Source organism: Canis lupus, chromosome 1, assembly GCF_048164855.1.
Source record: "Canis lupus baileyi chromosome 1, mCanLup2.hap1, whole genome shotgun sequence".
NCBI lineage: Eukaryota > Metazoa > Chordata > Mammalia > Carnivora > Canidae > Canis > Canis lupus.
In genome coordinates this window covers 119,742,701-119,766,678 of record NC_132838.1, presented here as the reverse complement: position 1 = coordinate 119,766,678, position 23,978 = coordinate 119,742,701, and the positions used below count along the sequence as shown (strand labels likewise).

The window sequence follows — 23,978 nt, the reverse complement described above, 5'->3', positions numbered from 1 at the left end:
TGCTGTAGGTATCAAGAGACTGCCAAACTGTTTTCCAAAGTGGTTAACTATTTTTCAGTCCCATCAGCAGTGGGTGAGAGTTCCAGTCCCTTCTGTCCTCTTCAGTGCTTGTATGGCCGCCTTCATAGTGTAGTGGTTTCTCATTGTGATTTAACTTTGCTTTTCCGCAATGACCTATGACGATGAGGAGCTCTTCACATGCTGTTTGCAATCCGTGTACCTTCTTTGATGAAGTGTGTATTCATATCTTTTGCCCACTTTTTGGATAACTTTTTAACTTAAAGTATAGTTGATAACACAATGTTTCAGGTGTACAACAGGGTGATTTGGCAAGTGTAGACCTTACGCTAGGCTCACCACAAGTCAGCTTCCACCTGTCACCGCACGACACCATTACAGTCCCATTGACTGTTCCCTATGAACCCTTTATTCCCATGACTTATTCCTCCCCTACCTGGAAGCCTGTACCTCTGACTTCACTCTTTTGCCCACCCCCCTGCCGTTCCGTCAGTTCTCTGTACTGATGGATCTGTTTCTGCTATTTGTTTAAACATTATTCATTTGTTTTTTCACTGCACGTATAGGTAAAATCATGTGGTATTTGTCTTTCTCTGTCTTATTTCACTAAACATAATACCCTTTAGGTCCATTCATGTTACAAATAACCAAAATCTCGTCTCTTTATGGCAGAGTAATATTCAATTGTATTTTGCCCATTTTTAATTGAGTTGTTTTGTCATCTTTTAATTGAGTTTTCAGAGTTGCTTTATGTATTCTGGATATATGTCCATCCAGATACAAGATTTTAAAAATATTTCTTCCTATCTGTGAATTGTCTTTTATCTCTTAACCAATGTCTTCTGAAGAGCAGAAATTTTAAATTTTGATATAGTCTGATTTATCAGCTTTTCCTTTTATGATTTATCCTTTGTAAACCCCCCTCAGATTCTTGACTAGCAGTCATGTTAGCTCCCCAGTGCTTTCAAGAAGATATTTCATATTTTGCACAGAGTCTTAGTCTTTCTGATAAGGAGGGTTGACCAGAAGTAACTACTCCACCATTACTAGAGCAGAAGTCAAGAGATGGGTTTCTATCAAATTATGTTCTGTAAAATAATTTTTTCTCAAGATTGAATTTTGGGGTTAACTTTGGGATATTTTCTGAACAAGTCACTTGACTCCATTTGTCTTATTCATGAAATGTTGAAAATTGTGCAGGTCTGTGTTAACGATGATCTGGTTGCGAAGAACTTTGCTCGTTATGTATCACCCAAGGAGAATAAAAATGTTGATTCTGTAGAGAAACCAAGACTGAATATAAAGTCAACATCCTTTTCCAGTAAACTCAATCCTGCACTTACTCTTTGGCCAATGTTTTTGCAAGGAAAAGATTCTCAAGGAGTGGAAAGTGAGTGGATTCTCACCGATACAGGTTTCTTTTAAACTGTCTTATTTATATGAATCTTACTGTACTGACATAAGTTTGTACAAACTTTTCCCCATATGGAGGCAGAGTCTTGGACTCTGAATTTAATATTTTACCCTTAATCCTAGTGGATCAGTGACAGGTTTTGAAGTTCTAAGCTGCTACAGTTTGCTTTTATGAGACTAGGAAAAAAACTATTCTCAATTTTTTTTTTAAGATTTTATTCATTTATTCATGAGAGACACAGAGAGAGATGCAGAGCACAGAGCACAGGCAGAGGGAGAAGCAGGCTTCATGCAGGGAGCCCAGGACTCCGAGATCATGCCCTGAGCTGAAGGCAGGTGCTCAACCGCTGAGCCACCCCAGGGATCCCTGTTCTCAATTTCTTATTAACATGGAGTTATCTTTTCAGAAGTCCATACATAAGTTTATAATTTAAAGATGTTACCAAAACAAGGTCAAATACTTACCATTTTAGACACTATTAAAAAGAATTATTTATTAATAGGGAAATAGACTGTCATGGACAGTGGAAACAATTTTAAATGTTTCTCTCTGAATTCAGTTTTCCTTAATTCATTCATACTGCTTTCCTGCCTGGAGTTAGGTCTCCCCCGACCTTCCAGCAAGAGCAGGAGCTGAAGTGGTGTGCCAGTGCATTTTGCATTTGTTGTTGGAGCTTTATTGCATGTTTTAATCCTGAATTGTGTTCTTTCTGTCAGATTCACATGGCTTAACTTTTCTGGCTCAGTCTCTCCAGCATCCGTGGCCCAAGGGTGGTGTTGGTGACCTTGGCCCAAGTGCTGTGATCCTGGGTAAGTTCACTCACTTGCCTTATTTTGTAGCATCAAAGGATGCTCTCAACTGTCTAAAGATAATAAGGGTTGTTTAGAAGGGCTGTGGTAATTCTCTTTCTCTCTTTCTCAGTCTCGTGGAACCAACAATTTATGGGGCAGATGCTGACAGAATTTGCATTGCAGTCCTTAGAGGATTTTTTAAAAAGATGTGTTTGTGTAGTAGAGTGTGTGTACATGTGCAAGCATGGGGGCGAGGGGTACGGAGGGAGAGAATCCCAAGCCGACCCCCGCTGAGCACGGAGCCCCATGGTTTCTGTAGCCCCGGATTGCTGGACCCTAAGCATTTCCCGCTCTCCCTTAGTGGGGTCAGTGTCGGGATGCACCTGTGTGTCTTGATGGTGAAGTAAAGGAAAGCTGATGTGAGATATAACTGGTTGTGGTGTGTCACAGATCCATTAGGTGTTACTTGGAATCCAGGCAAAGATCTTTTCCTTGTACACATGGAGAGAAGTTATTTTCAATTGTATTTTAATTTTTGGCACTTCTCCTTGAAGTTGTCTTGCGGTTTTCTAAATCAGAGTATCATGCTTTGTTATTACTTGGTGAAACAATCAACTAGCAGAGAAGAACTGAAAAGTGATGAAAAGCAACTTTCTCTTCCCCGCCTCTCCTCACCCCAGGCTGTTCCCCGGAGGTAAACCTTGATCGTTCCCCTTACCTATTTGTTTTGGCGGATGTTTCCAGATTTTGAAGCCCTTAATGATTAATTTTCGATCCCGAGGCTTATCAGTCCTGTTGTGCCCAAAATTGCGAATCCGAGAAACCACCGAGGAGCCGATACCGATGCAAACACACGAGGGTTTATTTACAAGCTCGAGCTTGGGTCCAAGTACACCCGACACAGCGGAGCAGGGACTTGGACCCCGAGACTAAGAGGCGTAGCAACTTTATCGGGGCCAGTGGCCCATGGGATACGCAGAAAGCTGCACAGTCATGTCGGTCCACACGCAGGGGGCCGATTGAATTACACCTTACCCTATAGGATCCACTTGAGCTGGCCTATTACTTTGGTCAGAATCAGCGCCCAGTTTTGGGGGGCACAAAGCAGGGTTACATTGTTATGAGCCGATTTCCGATTAGGGTGTGCCCAGCGGCTCGCCTAGGGTGGGGCAGCGCCTTAAGCAATAAGCAGGTCATGTGGGGGTCATAGGGGAGGTGGCCGGGGTAGCACAAAATGGAATCAGTCCTGCTCTGCTTGCCCAGGGGTAGGGGATTGTTGTTAAATTTCCTGGGTCCCACAAGTCCTAGACGCTGTCTTGACTCCTCGGACAGCCTGCTCACACAGCCCAGGAGCCCTGGGGCGTCAGGACCACCGTCAGGGCTCAGCAGGGAAGGAAACAAGTGTCTGCTTTCATGGGGCCTGCATCCACTTTCTTAGGGAGATTTTTATTTTAGGATCATCACAGATGTAATTACGGAAGAGTCGGAGAACTTTACGCAGAACTTTTTCTGAAGCCTGTGAGGATAAATTTCTGCCTGGATCTCTCCCCATTACTGGAGTGTGTTTTACCCAGAAACAAGGTTATTCTCAAAAATATTCACAATTGAGCCAGACAACTCAGAAGACCAGCACGGACGCATGGCGATCGCCGAAGCCTCAGGTGCCAGGCAGGTTGGGCCACTTGTCCCCGCGACTCCTTATGGCACAGGGACGCGGCTCAGCATCACCTTGACCCTTGTGAAGACTCTAGACTGACTGTTGAGCAGAATATCCCTCAGCTGTCGCAGACATTTTGTCATGACAAGATTCAGCTTATGCGCCTGTGGCGGGGATCCCTCCAGGGATCCCTCCAGGGAGGCGCTGTGCCCCCCCATTCCACCTTGCCAGCGGATGCAGAGCTTTGGTTTGTCTCATTGCTGGTGAAGGTCCTTTTGATGGCTTCATGAAGGTGTCACCTGGCAGGCTTCTCCACGGAAAGTTCTTCACCTTGTAAATATTTTATAGGCTGCTACCACGGAACTTAAATATCTGATTACTTTTCATTTGCTCATTAGTCCACATTAGTATGGGTTCCTCTCTGAGACCCTGAAATAAACCATTTCTCCAAGTTGCCCTGGCTCCTTTTTTTTTTTTTTTTTTTTTTTTTTTTTTTTAAGATTTTTTATTTATTTATGTCAGACAGAGGCCGAGACACAGGCAGAGGGAGAAGCAGGCTCCATGCAGGGAGCCTGAGGTGGGACTGGATCCCAGGACTCCAGGATCACACCCTGAGCTGAAGGGGGCGCTAAACTGCTGGGCCACCTGGGCTGCCCTACCCTGGCTCCTTTTAAAGGAGCATTTCAAAGCCGAGATGTGGGAGTGAGGTGTGCCCCTTTCTGTGGTGGTGGTGTTGCTCCCACGCCCTTCAGTGGACAGAGCTGGGGGCTCTCCGTGTATGTGCACCTGTGCACACACACGTTTACGTCTGTGTCTGTTTGCATCGGTGTATGACCCATGTACTGAAAACCAGGAGTTCACACCAGTACTTCCAGTTGGCGGGATTGATCCCGCTGCTGCTGGGTTTCTTCTGGCTTTCTGCCTTCCCAAATTCTCATGCCCCTCTGTGAGTGTGAGATTCCTGTCTGCCTTTATCCCTACTGCAGTTACTTATGGGGTCAGTCTTCCAGAGAAGCAACCACTCTGGTTTATAAATAACCGGTTGTTCACTGCCGTTACTACCCTTTCTGCACAGATGCGCTCCTCACTGTGTCAGCTGACAGCACTGCCACCCCTCAGACCTCACCTGCCTCCATCACTCACCTGGTTCTGGCTGAGACCCACCCCCTGCCATCCACAGCCACCCTGTGGACGCTGTCTTCATTTCACTTCCCCGGAGATCCACTTCTGCTTGGGTTCTGCATTCCCACTTAGTTGCCTCTCACTCCCACCCTTGGGAAGGCACCCTCATCACCTGACCTGGTTCCAAGCCTCTCCCCTCTTCCACCCCCACTGGGCACTCACCTCACTCTGCTTGGGCTCCAATGTCTTGCTCTCGGTGGAGCAAGGGTTCCTTCCTCTGCTGGCACAGATCAGATGCCCTTCTCTCTGCCCCCACCTACCAGTTTTAGGACTGAATTGTGTGAGTTTTTGCAAACTGTGTCTTTCGAGGAATTGACCCAGTTCATCTGGGTTATCAATTGTGTGAATGTAGAGTTGTTGATAGTACTCCTTAATTATCCTTTTAATGTCCATAGGGTCTGTAGTGATGTTTATTCTTTCGTTTCTGATATTTGTAATTTGTGTCACCTGGGTTTTTCTTAGTTAACTTTGCTAGAGGCTTATTGTTTTTATTGTTTTTTTTCCCCAAAGAAAATCATGCTGTGGACTGAGTTGTGTGACCTGGAAATTCATATATTGAAGCCGCAACCAGGAAATTCATATATTGAAGCCGCAACCACCTCGAGCATGACTGTATTTAGAGATAGAGTCTTTAAGAGGTTAAATGACATAATAAGAATAGAGCTCTAGTCCAGCAGGGCTCATACTCATACCCTTGTCTGAAGAGGAAAAGACACCAGAGTGCTCCCTCTCTTTCATGTGAGAATACACAAGAAGGCAACTGTCTCCAAGCTAGGAGGATAGCCCTCACCAATTACTGATTTCAGATCCATCTTCTTTTCTTTTTTTTTTTTTAATTTTTTTAATTTTTATTTATTTATGATAGTCACAGAGAGAGAGAGAGAGAGGCAGAGACACAGGCAGAGGGAGAAGCAGGCTCCATGCACCGGGAGCCTGACGTGGGATTCGATCCCGGGTCTCCAGGATCGCGCCCTGGGCCAAAGGCAGGCGCTAAACCGCTGCGCCACCCAGGGATCCCTCCATCTTCTTTTCTGATACATACATTTAATGCTGTAAGTTGCTTTCTGAAGTACTGTTATCACTACATCCTACAGATTTTGATGAGCTGTATTTTAATTCTCATTTAGTTTGAGGTATTTTAAAATTTCTCAACATTTCTTCTAGATCCAGGGGTTATTTAGAAGTGGGATGTTTAATCTCTAACTAACTATATTGGGATTTTTCCAGCTATCTTTATTACTGAGTTGGTCTAATTCCATTATGGTCCGAGAGTATACATTGTATAGTTTCTGTTCTTTTAAACTTTCCATGTGTTTTTATGGCCCACGGTGTTTTGTGGCTCAGAGTGTGTTCTGTTTAGGTGTATGTTCCACATGAGTTTGAGAAGAAGGCGTGTTCTGCTGTTGAGGGAGGTAGGCTGTAGACGTCAGTCATATCCAGTAGACTGATGGTAGTGTGGAAATCAGCCGTATCCTTGTGATTTTCTGTTTGCTTGCTCTGTGCATTTCTGATAGTGGAGTTTTCAGGTCTCCAACTATTATGGATTCATCTGTTTCTCCTTGCAGTTTAATCTGTTTTTGTCTCACATAGTTTGAGGCTGTCTACTTAGGCATATACACATTAAGGACTGTAATGTCTTCTCGGAGAATTGACTCCTTTATCATTGCAGAATGCCTCTGCCTTCATAATTTTCCTTGTTCTCCAGTCTACTTTGTCTGAAGTTAATAGAGGTACTTTACCTTTCTTTGCTCAGTGTTAGCGTGGTGTATCTTTCCCATAATCTCTCTGTCTTTATATTTAAAGTGGGTTTCCTGTAGACAGTGTATAGTTGGGTCTTGTATTTGTTCACTCTGACAACCTCTTTGCTTGGTGTATTCAGACCATTGCCATTTAAGGTGATTATTGAGGGGTACCTGGGATGCTCAGTCGGTTAAGCGTCCATCTTCAGCTCAAGTCATGATCCCAGGGTCCTGGGATTGAGCCCCGTATGGGGCTCCCTGCTCTTTGGGGAGCCTCCTTCTCCCTATCTGTCCCTCCCACACACACTCGTGCTTTTACTTGCTCTCCTCTCTGTCTCAAATAAATGAAAAAAGTCTTAAAAAATAAAGTGATTATTTGATAGAGTTGGATTAATACTGACCATATTTGTTACTGTTTTCTATTCATTCCCTTGTTCTTTGTTCCTGTTTTTGTCTTCCACTCTTTGTCTACCATCTGAGTTTTAATTAAGCATTTTATAAGATTCTGTGTTCTTTTCTTTCTTAGCTTATCAGTTATACCTCTTTTTCACTTACTTTAGTGGTTGCCTTAGGGCTTGCCATGTATGTTTACAACCAGTCCAAGTCCACTTTCAGATGACACTGTACCACTTCACAGGTAGTACAAGTACGATAACAAAATATTCCTAATCCCTCCCTGTTGTCTCTTGCGTTGTTGTCATTCATTTGACTTCTACATCAGCATAAATGGGTATATATACCGTCGACTTTGGAGGTAAAACACGCAGTTATTTTACCAGCCCGTGGGTTTCTTTGGGGATAGTAGAGAGTTACAATTCAGGTCTGGAAAGTGACAGCAAACCCACATAGGAATCCAGAGTACAAAGGGGAGGAGCACTCTTCTACAGAAAGTCTATGGGAGTAAACTGGGACTCCAGAGTGTAGAGGCTTCTCTGGCTGAGTAGTGACAGTTTCTCATTGGCTGAGCTGTTGCTGGGCGGGGAGAAAATCTTCCTTCCCCGGCAGGGATAGTCAGGTAGGCTTCTACCTGTCAGAAGATGCAAGGTGTGTCTCCTTCAGTTGGGTCTGCAAGGGGCTGTGAGGAATGTCACAGTCTGAGAGCTCCCCCTTCTGGCCTCCCGACTCCACTTTAAATTAGGTCATTAATACTGTTATGGTTATTATTACTCTACTGGTTTATTTTTCTTCTTTCTCAAGTACATATTTTAGTACTTTCAGAAGAGGGTTGTGGGTAGTAGATGTTAACATCTGGCAATATTTAAACTGGATGCGATATTCTAGGTTCTTAGTAATTTTCCTTCAACATTGGAGATAGTAGTTCATTTTCTTCTAATCTGTCAATCTGTTGTTCCTTGGTAAGTAATTAGTATGTTCTGTTGATTTCTTAGGTTTTTCTCTTTATCCTTGATAGTCTGCAGTTTCTTACAATATGTCCAAGAATGGATGGTTTAGATTTATTCTTTTAACACGTGGAATTTTTCAATTACAGAATTCATATCTAACTTGCTGGTTTTTTTTTTAAATTTTATCTCCCCCCCCCCTTGAATCTATTAGACATAGATTGGTGTCTCTTCATTTATCATGTGTTTTTCATAGCGTTTTTTTTCCATTTTCTTTTTATTTCTCTGAAATGTTTTTGGAAGCTTTTCTTAATTCTTTCAATTACCACTTTTCGCTTCCAGTTTAGTTTACTTTATCTTTTGAGTTTTCAATCTGATGACTATTTCCTGCTGCTTAGAGTTCTAACAGTTCTTTTTTACGTCTGCAAATCTTTTTATATGCACCTGCTTTGTTTCATGAATATGAGTCCTCTTTATCTCTTGGCTATCTTAAGTATGTTTATTTTAGAGCTCTTTTCAGATGTTCTTCTTTCTCCATTTCCTCAGATAAGAATCTCTGCCCCCCTGACAAAACCTTTTTGAGCTTATTTGTTTTAACATTTATGATGGCATAGATTTGTGGACTTTTGGTTTTGTTTGAAAGCTTGTGTTGTATGGACATTTTCTCTCAGAAAATTTCATCAACCACCTTACCTTCACTCCTGCTCCATAGATCAGAGTTTTTATTTTTGGCTGTAAGGTCACATCCTGAAGAGAGAATGTATTTCCAGACCCAAGATCCCATGACAGGCAGGCTTGGCTCCAAATTACCTTAAAGATAGGTTAGACCAGTTTACAACATCATCTCACATCTCCAGCATTACTAAAATAATTATCTTACTTAATAGTGAAAGTTGTACCTTGTCATTTCAGTTGTGTTTCTCTTATTTATGCTTAGAGTGAACACTTTTCCAGAATTACCTCTGTAGTACCCTGAAAAAATGATTGCTAGGTTGATTTTCTTTTCCTTTTCTTTTTCTTCCCATCACATGTCAGTTTTTACCCTAGCATAATTACCTAACTTGATTATTCATATTCACTGCACAGTGTTTATCACTTTTCCAAAGTCAGATTTAGGCCTAAGGAATAAAGATATTTGAGAGTCTGCTTTAGGATTTTGCTGCCTGCTGGCTATTCAAATTCAGCCTGTTTTCTAATGCTTTCTGTACCTCCGTGCTATTAAGAAGCAAGTGAGATGCACCGTTGTGATCCTGGATCATTGCTGAAACTGAGTACAGGTGATATTCTGGTCTTGATCGCTTTGCTAACATCTGGTAACATTTAGTGGTGGAAAACAACCATTTTATAGCACGTATGGATTCTGTGGTCAGGAATTCAGAATGGGCACAGGGCAAAGGGTTTGTCTTGGTTCCGCAGTGTCTGGGGCCTCAGCTGGAAGCCCTGAGGGCTGAGTGGTGACAGAAACAGTTGGGTTCATTTGAAACTTTGTTGCATGTGCGGCAGCTGATTCTAACCTTTGACTGGGACCTTGATTGGGATGCTTATCTGAAATACCTGTAGTGACCTTTCCATGGGGTTGCTTGAGCGTCTTCTCAGCATGCTGGCTGGGTTTGGAAAGTGAGCACTCAAGAGGACAGGTCCTAAGTACATGGCATTTTTGCCATTGAGCTTTGAAGTCACATAACACCACTTCATGTTGTTTATAAGCCCCACCCTGACTCACAGGAAGGGAATACAGAGCCCGTCTCTCAGTGGGACACGTGTCAGTGACACATTGTAAGAAGAGCACGTGTGTTGGGAGACATGTGTGGCCCTCTTTGAAAATTATAGTCTGCCAAGTTGGGAAAATAAATTATTTTAATTGTTAGTAAGCCAGTAAAGGAATTACTTAAACATCTTTTCACGTGATGAGGGTTGAAACAAGATTTTTAAATGTAATCTCTTCAAGTAAAGTTTAATATCAAACGTATTCCACAATAATTTCTTGTGTTAAGATTTTTATGAAAGTACTTTTAAATGTATCATCTTTTTGTTATATTTTCTATTAATAGCCCTAAGATAGCTTTTTATCACTTCTTATTTTGCAGATAAAAATAAAAAATGTAATATGGATTCATTAAGAGATTCACCCAAAAAGAAATCTGAAAAGAAACAACAGCACATCTGTTTGAAAGATGTAAATCAGGTTGTATTTTAAAATGTTTCTTAGGTGTAAAGCTCATGCAATGTTAATTTTAGAATATTCTCATTTGAAATCTAGGAACCAGAAATATGTTTTCTGTTAAATCCTTGGCTATCATAGTGTTTTTTTCAGGAAGAAATATAGTTTGTGTGTTTGCTCTAATTCAAAAGAACAAGATAACTCCAGCTTCCCTCTTAGTTCCTGACCTAGGGGCTTCTCTGCAGGATTGGGCATTTATGTTCATTTATTATTTCTTTTAAAGACCTTATTTTATTATTTGAGAGAGCATAAGTGAGAGAGGGTATAAGCAGGAGGAGCAGCAGAAGCAGACAGCCCGAAGGGCAGGGAGCCCAACGTGGGGCTTGATCCCAGGACCCCGAGATCGTGACTAGAACTGAAGGCAGATGCTTAACTGGCTGAGCCACTCAGGCACCCCTATTTATGCTCATTTATTTACTTATTTTAAGATTTTATTTATTTATTCATGAGAGATACAGAAAGAGAAGCAGAGACACAGGCACAGGGAGAAGCAGTCTCTCTGTGGGGGCCCTGATGCCGGGACTCGATCCTGGGACCCCGGGATCACAATCTGAGCCAAAGGCAGATGCTCAACCACTGAGCCACCCAGGTGCCGTATTTATGCTCATTTAACAAGGATGTGAAAACCTGAGATTATGGGACATTTAAACAGTTCAAGCCTAACGTGTCTTTCCAGTCCTTCAACAAGACAAGTGAAATCATTAGAGGACATTTGAAATACTGATTATCTGAAGTGCCAACTGCTTGCTACTTGGACACTTTAATCTAGTGATTGTAGCAATGGCATAATCACATCCAGTTCTTTGTCTCTCCGTGTCTGTGTTGCCTGAAAATAATCTGGTATGGTTGTTTATGAGAATAATGTCCATGGAATTTTAGTTCCATAAGAATACATATTTTTGCTAAAAGAGATTTTTTTTTTACAGTGTGTTGAATCCTCAGTGTACTGGCCGACAAAGAGGGGGATAACCATATATGCTGAGCCAGATATACCAGCAGCAAGGTATGATTTGAAAATTCATTGTAATGGACTAGATGCATAAGTGTATTATTGTCTTTCACAGTATTCTGTGTGGTTGATGATAGGAAAGGATTCAGTTTCAATAGAGTAGCCCCAGATATTTTGATTGAACGTATATTAATTTAAAAGAAAAACCTGGGGCAGCCCCGGTGGCGCAGCGGTTTAGTGCCACCTGCAGCCTGTGGTGTGATCCTGGGGACCCTGGATCGAGTCCCGCGTCGGGCTCCCTGCATGGAGCCTGCTTCGGCCTGTGCCTCTGCCCCCCCCCTCTCTGTGTCTCTATGAATAAATAAATAAAATCTTTAAAAAAAATAAAAAAGAAAAGAAAAACCTGTAACAACTGGTCAACAGCAAAATTGACCAAAAATTGGCAGTGACCCTAGAGTCTCCTTGTTACCTTGTTGGACAAAGCTGTTCCTGTAAGGCAGGTCCAGTGAAATGGTAAAGGCTGGGTGAACGTGGGCCAGCCGGCAGGGCCAGGACCGGTTGTTGGAGAGGAGAATCAGAGGCTTTGACTGTAACGCTGGCCATGTCAGGATGCAGCTTAATGTTGTTTGTGAAATCACGGAAAAGCTGTGCTGTTACACGTGTCACAAGTAGCGTAAGATCTTCGAGTCGTGTGTTCCATTCTTCTCCTGGGCTTTACGTTAGCGTCACACATTTCACTTATACATTCTTGATAAATTGTAGACTTTAGTATCATTTCTATTTAAACAGGGATCTTTTCAAGAGATTTAAATAAACAGAAAGAAAAAATACCTCCTGTGTTTACCTGTGTAGTTACCATCAGTGCTTTTCACGGTTTGTGTGGGCCCAGATCTCCATCTGGTATCGCTGGTCTTGTCCCTGAAGGGCTTCCTTTACTTTCAGGGAGAAACAGGCGTGCAGTTGTGTGCGATTGGGGCCACTTGTGGAGCAAAACAGCAGCAGAAATGAGAGGAAACAGATAGAGGTTTCCCCATGCCTCTTTAGACCTGGGCGCCCATTTCCCAGATCCTCTAGAGAGAGGGAGAGGTTTCCTCCCAGGGATTTGGGTGACAGACCTGCTGTCACCACTGCAGCTGTGTGACTGGAGCTGGCCTCAGGACGGGGCCAGGAGAGAAAAAAAGTGAAAAGAGAACATCAGTCAGGGTCAAGCTGGCTGGCTTACGGCTCTGGAGGGTTCTCTCAGTGCTTGGTGTCAACATTCACGATTCAGTTCTGTGTCTGGGGCCAGCCTCGGGTCAACGTTGGGAGACAGAGGAAGGTAAAAGCCCAGGGAACATGGTTTTCATCCTTAAAGAGCAGAGTGTCTGTTCTCACAGAAATAAATCCACGCACGTAGAGCAACTCACTCCTCAGTGCTACTTACTGAGTTTTTTTCCAGAAAATAAAAGCATTTTCAGGTTGAGGTAAATGGACTCAGACAATCTAATGAATGTTTTTTGGTTCCTAGCGTTTTATGTCAGAAGCCAAACGAGAAACCACTCAGGTTGGCCGAGAAGAAAGAACACAACGAGAAAAATGGCTGTGTGAAGTACGAAGTTTTTCCTTGGTCTAAATTTTTTATTGAGATAATTATAACAAAATTATAAGCAGGGGAAGAATTTACGTTTGATTTTATTATTTATTTCAAACTTAGTTTCCATTTGGAAAATATGCATCTAGTGTCTGCTGTAGGCTTTGAAGTTAATTTTTTTTCCCTGTTCACTAGGGTAGATTTTTCTTTTAAAATCTTTATTACACTGAAAATACTCATTTTCTGTCTCCCTTTCCTGATTCTCTTGGTGAAGTGAACAGTATCATGAAGCAAATTAGATATGGTTGGTCTTTGGGGTTGTTGATCTTCTGTGGGTTGGCATCTGCTATCTTCCTGGTTTTCTGATGGTAAAGGGGTCTTCCACCTGCTGGAGGAACTATTTAGTTACTTACAGCGTGGAATTGGGTTTTGGTGGGGGTTTTTTGTTTTTTGTTTTTGTTTTTTTGTCCTGTCAGATTTACAAGGTAATCATGGACGAGTTGTTAACAATAGAGTAGTAGCTTTATTTCATACTTGTTTAATCCATGAAACATTTTCATACCCATTTTTATGACTTCTTACCCAGCCAGCCTTATCCTCCCAAGCAACCGTAGCTGCTCTGAAGTCACCAGAGTGACAAAGGAATTCGCGACAGTTCACAACTGGGTTGGTCGCACTGTATCGTTTGATGGGCCTAGGTGGCTGGGGAGAGGGTGTTGACTGCAAGGCCATTTGGGCTGCCTGCCTCCCGGAGCCCGCCCTTTGGCCCTGTAACATCCTCTCACCCGGTAGGAGCTCCTCACGGGGCCCTGGGGCCAGGGGCTGGGAGGGCTGCCCTGTGTGGACATCCTCCCCCTAGGCATCCCTCCACCCTGACTACCTGGAAGCCGTGGGGCTGCGTGTGGTTGTTTCCCTGGAACAAGAGACCTTGCATTATCCATGTGGCTCATTTCTTACTTTCATCATATTTAATTCTAACGTGATAAATTAACCCTGAGCTACTTGATTGCCTTTTATTTTCATATTAAAAGGTTGTATCTCTTCTCCTCTTGGGCTCCGTGCCCTTTACTTAGAACCCGTTGATTAAACTGTGGCAGTTATTTGGTCAGTCCCTGGGAGCCACAGGGAAACTTGAAGTGGTTCAAGATGACAACACAGAAGGGAGGAGGCAACGTGAGATGACCTGGTAATCCTGCAGGTTTCCATCTCCTTCAGAACAGCTGTTCCTGGGCTTGGCAGCACTGTGTCCACAGCCTGGGAGCCAGCGTGCAGGGGCAAGCACTCTACTGATGTGACCCCTGTGGCCTTTGTATCAGTAAACAGGACAAAACAAGACAAGCAGGAATTTCACAGCTGTGCCCTGGGGTATGCAGTTGACCCTTGAACAACATGAGTGTTGGGAGACTGACCTTCCACACAGTTAAGTCTGTGTGTAACTTTTGCCTCCCCCCCAGCCTACTGCTGACCAGAAGCCTTAGCATCACGTAGTCGATTAACACGTATGTGTGTGTTAAATGTATTATGTACTGTATTCTTACAATACAGTCAGCTGGAGGAAAGGAAAGGTTATTAGGAAGATCACGAGGAAGAGAGTACACTTTCAGTGTAAACAATCCACACGTGAGTGCGCTCGGTTCAAACCTGTGTTGCTCAAGGGCCAACTGCGTATTTCGTTTTATCTCTGTCAAGGAAGAATTAGAATTCAACTGAAGAAGTATTAGCACTTTTTCCTTCAAATGGTCCTTTTCACCGTTTTATAGGTTATTGCAGTTCTTAAATCCTGATCCTTTGAGAACTGATGGGCTCTCTGATCTGCAGCAGGTATTATAACCCTAAAGAAATGTAAAAATCCAAGACAGCTCTTTGCTTTTTAAATCCTCCTCCTTCCTCGTCTGAATTGGAGATTAGAAGAGAAACCAAACCCCCTTAGGTGGGGACTCTCCCTGAAGACATCCTTTTAGAGATCCTCCAGTGAATTATTGCATTAAAGAAATTATTATTATTCTGGGGAGGGAATAGTAGATGCTCTTCCTTTCATTTTGGTGGGTTTGGTGGGTTTTGATGAGCATCTGTACCGAGGCTGTCCTCCCTTTGCATTAAGTGGTTGACTTCCTGCTCTCTCAGCTGCAGAAGCTGCGGTCCAGCTCCCAGCAGCCCTTGGCTGTGCTCCGGAACAAGATTGAGCCTTGCTTATCCATTGACACGTCGCCACTGTCGGCAGACCTGAGAAAGGTAACAGTGTGCCTGACCCTGTTCTGAGTAAACCATTCCAAGGCTGCATTTATATAGTTTCTTTGCTTTTGACTCATTTCTCATTTATTCTTTAGGTCAACTTCCTGTAAGTGGATAATTTCTTTGTAGTGAAACCATTGTAGAACTCTTTTTTTTTTAATTACAAATTTATTTTTTATTGGTGTTCAATTTGCCAACATATAGCATATCACCCAGTGCTCATCCCGTCAAGTGCCCACCTCGGTGCCCATCACCCAGTCACCCCCACTCCCTGCCCACCTCCCCTTCCACCACCCCTAGTTCATTTCCCAGAGTTAGGAATCTCTCAAGTTCTGTCTCCCTTTCTGATATTTCCCACTCAATTTTTCTCCTTTCCCCTTTATTCCCTTTCACGATTTTTTATATTCCCCAAATGAATGAGACCATATAATGTTTGTCCTTCTCCGATTGACTTATTTCACTCAGCATCATACCCTCCAGGTCCATCCCCAAATACCTAAATGGTGGGCATTTGTCGTTTCTAAAGGCTGAGTAATATTCCATTGTAGAACTCTTAATGCTTTTCTGAAATAAGTTTTCAAATGCGTCTCTGGAAAGGGTCCCGAGAAGGAGCAGCAAGTGGCCAGGGCAATTATGACGTACCTGTGAGTGTTCTTCTCAAAACTGCTTTAGAGACCTGCCCTTTCAGTTAGTGAATTGACCACACGTATTTATTTATTTCCTTCTTGATTCAAAAAAAGAAAGAAAAGAAGGAAATAAGCTAAAACCCCAAGGATGAATTGAATGACAGTGAAGTCTTTAGTGGCTTAGAAACTTCCTCAGGCTTTTGAAAGATGGAAAAGAGGCAGCAGAGTGTGGCTGGGAAAGGAAGGAGGGAAGTCAGAGATCCAAACTGAGCATCCACAGCCTCTCAGGAAGGACAGTCTTTTGGAAGGAACTGAAGGGGCCTAGAAATGCCCCTCAGATGAATCCTTTCAGTAAAAACACCTGCTCATTGTCCTGGCTTCCGGCAGGGGTGTGGCACTCAACGGTGCCAAGTGCCGCCCTCCACACGTCTCCCAGCCAGCTATAGGGGGCCTCCTCCCTGCACACACACATCAGGGATCCTTAGATACTTTCGATGAAAGCTGCCACCTAAAAAGAAAATAAAATCATTATTTGTTTTTTAAAAAGATTTTATTTATCTGAGGGAGAGAGAGAAAGAGAGCACAAGCAGGGGGAGCAGCAGGTAGAGAGAGGGGGAGAAGCAGGCTCCCCACCAGCAGGGAGCTCAGCATGGGGCTCGATCCCAGGACCCAGGGATCATGACCTGAGCCCAAGGCAGATGCTTAGCCAGCTGAGCCACTCAGGCAGCTCTAGGAGCGTATTTTAAGAAGTAGACCAAAACAAACTCTGAAGGAAACCGTGTAGGCAGTAGAAGTGCTGCAAAATAAATACCGTCAGAGATAGTATTGACAGTATTTATTAAACAATAAGAATAAAAGGTTTTGGGAAATTCAGAATGCTATAAAATAGAAACCAAGGGGTGCCTGGGTGGCTCAGTGGTTGAGCATCTGCCTTTGGCTCAGGGTGTGACCCCAGGGTCCCTGGATCAAGTCCCACATCGGGCTCCCTGCATGGAGCCTGCTTCTCCCTCTGCCTGTGTCTCTGCCTCTCTCTCTCTCTATGTCTCTCATGAATAAATAAATACAACCTTAAAAATAAAAAGAAAAGAAACCAAGCAGCAGATTGGAGAGAGAAAATGAGAGGGGAGCTAATAGAGCAAAAAGACGAAGAGATGAAAAGAGGGGGAAAACAGAATTTGAGGGTTGTTTGGAGGTTTAGTCTCTGAAGTGGGATTTAAAAAAAAAAAAAAAAGAATGAAGGAAGCAGGCAGAGAATTCTGAGAAGAGCAACACACAAGTGATTTCCAGACCTAGCGGAAGGGGCTGTCCAAATAGGAGAGGCCCCGCCACGCCCCCACGAGCCCAGCACATGAGGGGGCAGGATCGTGGGTGCTCGGCTGTGAGGTGTCCATCCCGGGGTGGGGTTTGGGGGCTTCCCAGATCACGAATGGCTTGATATTTGGCTTCGGTAACACCCAAGGGGTGCTGATTCCGAGATTTGGGTGAAAAGTGATTTCCAGCCTCAAGGTCCACCTGTAACTGGCAGAGACATTTTCAGACATGCAGAGTCTCGTAGGAATTGACTTCCTGAAGAAGGACACTGCTGAGGTATCCTCTCCACCAGAGCAGGAAGGTCAGACAAGGACGACCGGTGTCGCAGCAGGGACAGCGCAGGGGGGCCACAAGGGGACAGTTGCATGTGGGAACACAGCCGGCACTCGTGGGCTGGGGACGAGGACCTCACCCACACGGTGTGCTCAGGAGTTCAGCGTGGCTGGAGACCTGTTTTTGTTGCCACACTTGGGAGGTTCGAGTGACTGTTACATAGAAAAACAAGCAAATAAAAGCATGGGGTTTTTTAAGTATTATTTAAGTAATCTCTGTACCCAGTGTGGGGCTCAGACTCACAGCCCCGAGATGAAGAGCCTCTGACTGAGCCAGCCCAGTGCCCCAATAAAGTCGTATTTGAAAAACAACAACAACAAAAAACTTCCTAAGTAAAGCTGATGTACTCCCAGACTGTTGGGAGGAGGAGCCATGTCCTTGCTCTAGAACGCTCTAAGCACCTGATTTTAATTTGGAGCCTAGAAAAGCAAGTGTCTTATGGCAGAAGTTTGGTGCTGGGAAAAGACTCAGGGACTTGTCAAGTTAGGACTTAGAAAATACCAGATTGAGCACCGTGTAGTGGCTGTGGTGGCGGGCGGGGGTGCGGGAGTGAGCCGGGAGATGGAGTTTTTGTTGGTTTTCTACGCGTCATCGGTGGTGGTTGGTTGCTGGTGTTTTCCAGGCCCTTCAGAGGAACAAGTTCCCGGGACCTAGCCACACCGAGTCCTACTCTTGGCCTCCCATAGCGCGGGGCTGTGACGTGGTGGTCATCTCTCACTGTGGGAATGATCCTCTGCTGTACCTGCCGCCAGTGCTTACGATTCTGCAAACGGGGGGCTGCTACAAGTCTTTACCAAGTAGAAATGGAGTAAGTAGGAGACCGTTTTGTTTCAACAACAAAATGGCTTAAGTATGTCTTTTTCAGTTTTACGCCTAACCTGTGGGGAAGCGTGGGTCACGTTACTCATTTGGTTTCCGTGACAGGACAGGAACTTGCCAGAGTCATTGATGCTCTGACACGGATTCTCCCCTTGAGCCCCTGTTGTGGCCAGCGGCTGAGCCAAGAGATTTCTGGCGTTTGGAGATGAATATATAACTTACAAACTCACTCCACTGATTTAACTCCTCTGTCTTGGTCCCCCTGGGGGATGATCAAGCCGGGTACAGTTCACACCGTTTCATAGATGAGAAAATTAGCCTCCTCCGACAAGTGAGACCAGAGGTGGGATGGGAATGTAGGTTTTTTTGTCAACTTGCCCCACATTCTTCTGATTATTTCCCAGCACCCACCCTGTTGTGTGATCCTACATTATTCTTCCCATGCGTGGGAATCCGCAAGTAGCGGTGAAGGATCCTGGAAAGGAGAGAAGTGGGGTGTGGGGTCAGCTGATAGTGAGGCGGTGACCCCTGCTCTGCTGGGTCCGGGCGGTCTGGCGACCCGTGCAGAAGACGCGTGTCTCAGAGGATGCGCTACAGACAGTTGCATTACTCATCATCACAAGGTGAAAGGTTGTAGTAAGAAAAGACCGTTGCATTCAGGAGAGGTCCTCATTTTTCTAATCCTGCTGTGTGGCTTTAATGGTTTCCCTTTGGGAATCCGCAGTGGCTAGGTTATTACGTATTGATTTCCCGTCTCCGTCCCTCAGTTTGCAGCTGACCTCTGCGTACCAGATCCAGCTTGTGTTGAGCTAGAGCCAAGGCGTGGCCTCTCGCGTCCTCTGCTGTCTCCATGTCCCTGGGGTCAGCCTGCTTTGGGGCCTGGCGCCTGGAAGCTGGCACCCACCTGGATCTGCACAAAGGAAAGGAGAGACTCGTTCTCGTCTTCCGTTCATTGAGGGCATGTGTCTGGGAGGGCGTTGGGCAGGCAGTGCACCTTCAGGAGATGCCTTTGGGTTGGGGGAGGTCAGGGTTCACATGGAGCCGTAGCAAACTTAATCCCCCTAAAGAAGAGATGCTAACCTTTTCTCAAGCCCCTTTCGGGAGGCAGTTCGTTCACCGGGTGCCAGGGAGCAGGAGCTCTGGAGCCAGACTGCCTGGATTCAGATCCTGTTCCTCCCGTGTCTTAACTGTGTGGCTTGGGCAACTGACCTTACCTCTCTGTGCCTCACACCCATCTGTGAAATGAGGTAATAATAGGTCCGAGCCTGTAGGAGTGATCTAAAAACAAAAGGAATTAATATTTGTGAAATGCTTGGTGTAAGCCCTAGAAAAATCTGAGTCCTTGTGTCTAAATCCATTCTAATCAAATTATACCTTTTCTGATCTACAGGACAATGACGGGAGCAAAAAAAAAAAATCATGCAGTGCTTACTCTGTGCAAGGAGATGTTCTGCATGCTTCACAGACACTATGTTCAATTCCTAACTTTTGCCCCAAATTATGTGAATTTGTCTTTGCAGCCTCTGGCAGTCGTCGTGTGCCCTGGGTGGAAAAAGGCCCAATTTATTTTCGAGTTACTGGAAGACTATAGCATGTCCTCCAAGCCTCTTCATCCGGTGTTGTTAACAATCGGACTCCACAAAGATGAAGCCAAAAACATGAAGCTTCCTAAGGGGTGTAAGCATCCTTCCCAAGCCGTTTGGTTTTCCCTGCGGAACGCAGTGGAGCCCTGCCAGGCAGGCGCAGCTGCACAGGACACGGGCACCAGCCCAGTGACGGGTGGGACCTCGCCACGGGTTCCGGGCGGGCGTAGATGGGCGAAGGTTCCATCTTGGCTGACAGCCGTTGCACTGAGAAGACAGCATGATTCCTTCACTCACCAACTACTTATCAAATACCTTTGTTAGATGTCGACTGCACCCCCAGCCCTGCCCTTCAGGAGCATAAAACCTGGTGGGAGCCCAGGCACTAGTCAGATAAGGACAGGTGTTGTCCTGGACAGGCAGGCCTCACCTGCCTGAGCAAGAAAAACCGTGTTTTTTGCATCATTAGACAGAAGTTCTAGAAATCATGTGGCATCTTAGCAAAGGAAATGTGAGAAAAACCTTCGGGAAATCTGAATGTTAATTGTCTTCTCTTCTAAAATGTAGGTGACATCATTGTGACGACACCCCACAGCCTCCTGAGACTTCTCAAATACCAAAGCTTGCTATTTCTCAGACTTTGTCACCTCATTTTGGATGAGGTGGAAGTATTATTCTCTGAAGCTCATGAAGAAGTAAGTATGGCTCCATCGAGATGTCATCATCACTCAGAACTAAACGGATGTGTGATTGAAGTCTTACCTGCTTCTAGGAGTCAGGGGATGTGTCTCTGGGGAAAAAGCTGGTTAATCTTGAGAAGCTTTCCCTTTAACTTTTATAATTAGGAAGAGAGTTCATCTGAAATTTCCTTCCCAAATTCTAAAGTTCTCTTTGAAGGGCAAAGAGGGATGTTTTCCAAAATACCGATATTCTTATGATTATGGAAGCAATGCACTTTTATTCTAGACAATTTGAGGTACAGGGAAAAGGACTTGAAAATCCCCAGCATCTATAGTGTTGCGCTCAGACGTGATCACTCTTCCTGTTGTGGAATAATTCCTGGTCTCTTGATATGTGGAGCTGACGACATCAGGCCTTATTAGGCTAGTTCGTAACTTGCGTTTTTCAGTAAGCAGCATCGTGAGTATCAGTATGGTCAGTAACTCTTCCACAGCGTGATCGTTCCCTGGCCGTGGGCCAGTATGGAATCCTGTGGGTATGACTTAGTTGTTTTGAACGGTTCGAGTTTTGGACGTTCAGCATCATTTGTGTGTGTGCGTGTGTGTGGCTAAAGAAAACATCTTTTTTGCGTGTTTCCCGTTGGATCAATTCCTAGGAAGGGGATTAATGGAGTAAAGGCTGGGAATTCTCATACGAAGGCATTTATTGGGTCCAGTGTAATAAGCTGACCAGAGGCATTTCATTTGGGAGCAGTGATGTCCCCAGGTTCAAGTCCAGGCTCTGTTGCTTACTGACTGTGTAGGCCTGGGCAGGGTGCTTGAACACCTCTACTTGCAAAACTGATACCCGGGATACTGCATTGTACAGTTCCCTCTCTGGGGATTGGAAGTGGGGACTGGGTTAGGCTCCCATGGACAGGGTGCGCCTGTGCCCCATCCCCTGCACCCCTGGCAGGAGGAGGCCCTAGGCCAGCGGGTTAAATGTGGCATCCCATTAGCATGATCTGATTTCCAAGCATTCATATGGGCTACTCCTGTTCTTTGTGCTGCTTCTTCCTTTTCTTTGCTTATTTTCCATTTGTGGAACTTTTTTTTAAACCTTTTTTATAATCTGCATTTTCTTTTATTTAAAGTATGATTGTTTTTCCATATCTTTATGTTCTTTAAAAATATGGCTGCATGTGATTCCATTATATGGACATCCATAAAGCTTTAACTATTCCCCTATCATTGGACATTTAATGATATTAATTTCTTTTTTTATTAATGTAGAACTTTTTAACATAAGGAAGTTAATTCTTCATTACCTATGTTATATGTTTACCCAGATATTGTTTGTATTTTGTTCTGTTTTATATTTAACATTCTCTCCTGTTTTTTTCTTTTGTTTGGAAAGGCCTTCCCCCACTCTGGGGACAGAACCTGTATAGTTCTTTACTTTTTGTGGTCTGTCAAGCAGATTTTACTCCCTTTTGAAATAAACATGAAATTAATTACACTAATTTTTTTAGATGTTTGCCATATTAGATAACTTAAAAAAAAATGTTGATGTTGAAGAAAGGGAATCCGCACCTCATCAGATTGTTGCCGTTGGAGTTCATTGGAGCAGACACATAGAACAGCTGGTCAAAGACTTCATGAATGACCCCTACGTTGTGGTCACGGCCATGGAAGAGGCTGCTCTCTATGGCGGCGTCCAGCAGGTGCGGGCTCGTGGGCACGTGTGGGGATGGGGGCTCTGCAAGCAGCCCCGTACTGAAGTATTACAGCTTCAGTCTCATCCACAAATCTGTAATCATGTATTTAGATTTATATTGACTTTCTGTGCATTCTTTTCTGTTAAAACCCTGACTCAGCGATGAGAAGTAAAACCGGGGCACCTTGAATCTGTTTAAAACCACATTGTTGCTGTATTTCATTACCAGGTAGTGCACCTTTGCCTAGAATGTGAAAAAACCTCTACTCTACTTCAGACTCTAGATTTCACTCCAAGTCAAGCACAGAAGACCTTGATCTTTACTGGTTCTGTAGCTGAAACAGAAATAGTGTGTAAGGTGAGGCCTTCCACGCATAAAACATCCTTACTGTTTGTTTGAACCGTGATCGAATCTCGAAATCATCAGAGAATTATACCAGGTAGTTAAATAGTCGAGTTTATCATTAGTCAGAAGAGTCAAAAGAGGAGGTGGCTATTGCTGCAGTGTGGCTGGCAGTGAGGAGGGACGCGGGAGGCCTGACCTTGAGAGAGGAGCCAGGGAGGTGGGACCAGCCTTTCCACGGAAGCACATGTTCCCCTAAGGAGGCCGGTGCTTTGCATTTTGTCGTTAAAAGGATCCCATTCATAAAGACATGCCAGTGAGGTCTATATCCTCCATTTTAAAAAGATAGAGCCTGGGCAGCCCCGGTGGCTCAGCGGTTTAGTGCCCCCTTTAGCCCAGGGCCTGATCCTGGAGACCCGGGATCGAGTCCTACGTCAGGCTCCTGCATGGAGCCTGCTTCTCCTTCTGCCTGTGTCTCTGCCTCTCTCTCTCTCTCTCTCTCTCTCTCTCTCTCTCTGTGTCTCTCATGAATAAGTAAATAAAAATCCTTAAAAAAATAAAAATAAAAAAGATCCAGTAACACCAAGAGATAGATCACGTGGCCAGAAAAGCCAACTAAATTGGGTACAGATTTATTTAATATAACCTAAATCTGTATTCTATATCTAAATATAGAAATTAAGCCAAATACAAATTACAAGAATCAGGCTCCATCCTGGATGGCAGAGTCGGTTAGGCTTCCAACTCTTGGTTTTGGCTCAGGTCATGATCTTGGGGTCCTGAGATCGAGCCCCACATCAGGCTCCACACTCAGTGGGGAATCTGTTTGAGAGTCACTCTCTCCCTCTCCACCGCCCTTCCCCGCATACTCTCTCTCTCAAGTAAATAAATCTTTAAAAAAGTTTCTAGGGCAGCCCTGGTGGTGCGGAGGTTTAGCGCCGCCTGCAGCCCGGGGTGTGATCCTGGAGACCCGGGATCGAGTCCCACGTCGGGCTTTCTGCATGGAGCCTGCTTCTCCCTCCGCCTGTGTCTCTGCCTCTCTCTCGCTCTCTCTGAATGAATAAATAAATAAATCTTAAAAGAAAAATTTCTATAAAAAATAATTTAAAGGGATCCCTGGGTGGCGCAGCGGTTTAGCGCCTGCCTTTGGCCCAGGGCGCGATCCTGGAGACCCAGGATCGAATCCCACATCGGGCTCCCGGTGCATGGAGCCTGCTTCTCCCTCTGCCTGTGTCTCTGCCTCTCTCTCTCTCTCTCTCTTTCTCTGTGACTATCATAAATCAATAAAAAAAAAATTTAAAAAAATAATTTAAAAATATAAGGATCAGTAGTACATCCACCTTTCAGCCATGATGAACTAGAGGTGTCATGGAAAATAATGTGACACATATTGGCACATAAATTTGATGTGTGTGTATAGCTATACACACATGTATGTGTATAAATAAATACATCTGTATGCACGCTATTTAAA

At 44.3% G+C, this 23,978-nt stretch overlaps 1 protein-coding gene across 6 annotated transcripts in view; it reads left to right on the top strand.

Moving 5' to 3' along the window:
- The window catches only part of TDRD12 (tudor domain containing 12), a 70,569-nt gene that overhangs the window by 23,784 nt on the left and 22,807 nt on the right, over positions 1–23,978 (top strand). For 5 of the 6 annotated variants that reach the window (XM_072782625.1, XM_072782619.1, XM_072782628.1 and 2 more), the window contains 12 exons: positions 1,219–1,408; positions 2,149–2,241; positions 10,229–10,326; positions 11,289–11,365; positions 12,819–12,899; positions 14,642–14,702; positions 15,006–15,113; positions 18,006–18,191; positions 19,723–19,879; positions 20,353–20,480; positions 21,977–22,168; positions 22,391–22,519. In XM_072782625.1, coding sequence (XP_072638726.1) covers positions 1,219–1,408; positions 2,149–2,241; positions 10,229–10,326; positions 11,289–11,365; positions 12,819–12,899; positions 14,642–14,702; positions 15,006–15,113; positions 18,006–18,191; positions 19,723–19,879; positions 20,353–20,480; positions 21,977–22,168; positions 22,391–22,519 — 1,500 coding nt within the window. Of the gene's footprint in view, positions 1–1,218; positions 1,409–2,148; positions 2,242–10,228; positions 10,327–11,288; positions 11,366–12,818; positions 12,900–14,641; positions 14,703–15,005; positions 15,114–18,005; positions 18,192–18,969; positions 19,686–19,722; positions 19,880–20,352; positions 20,481–21,976; positions 22,169–22,390; positions 22,520–23,978 lie in introns of those variants that run through there. The other variant, XM_072782631.1, reaches the window with a different exon arrangement.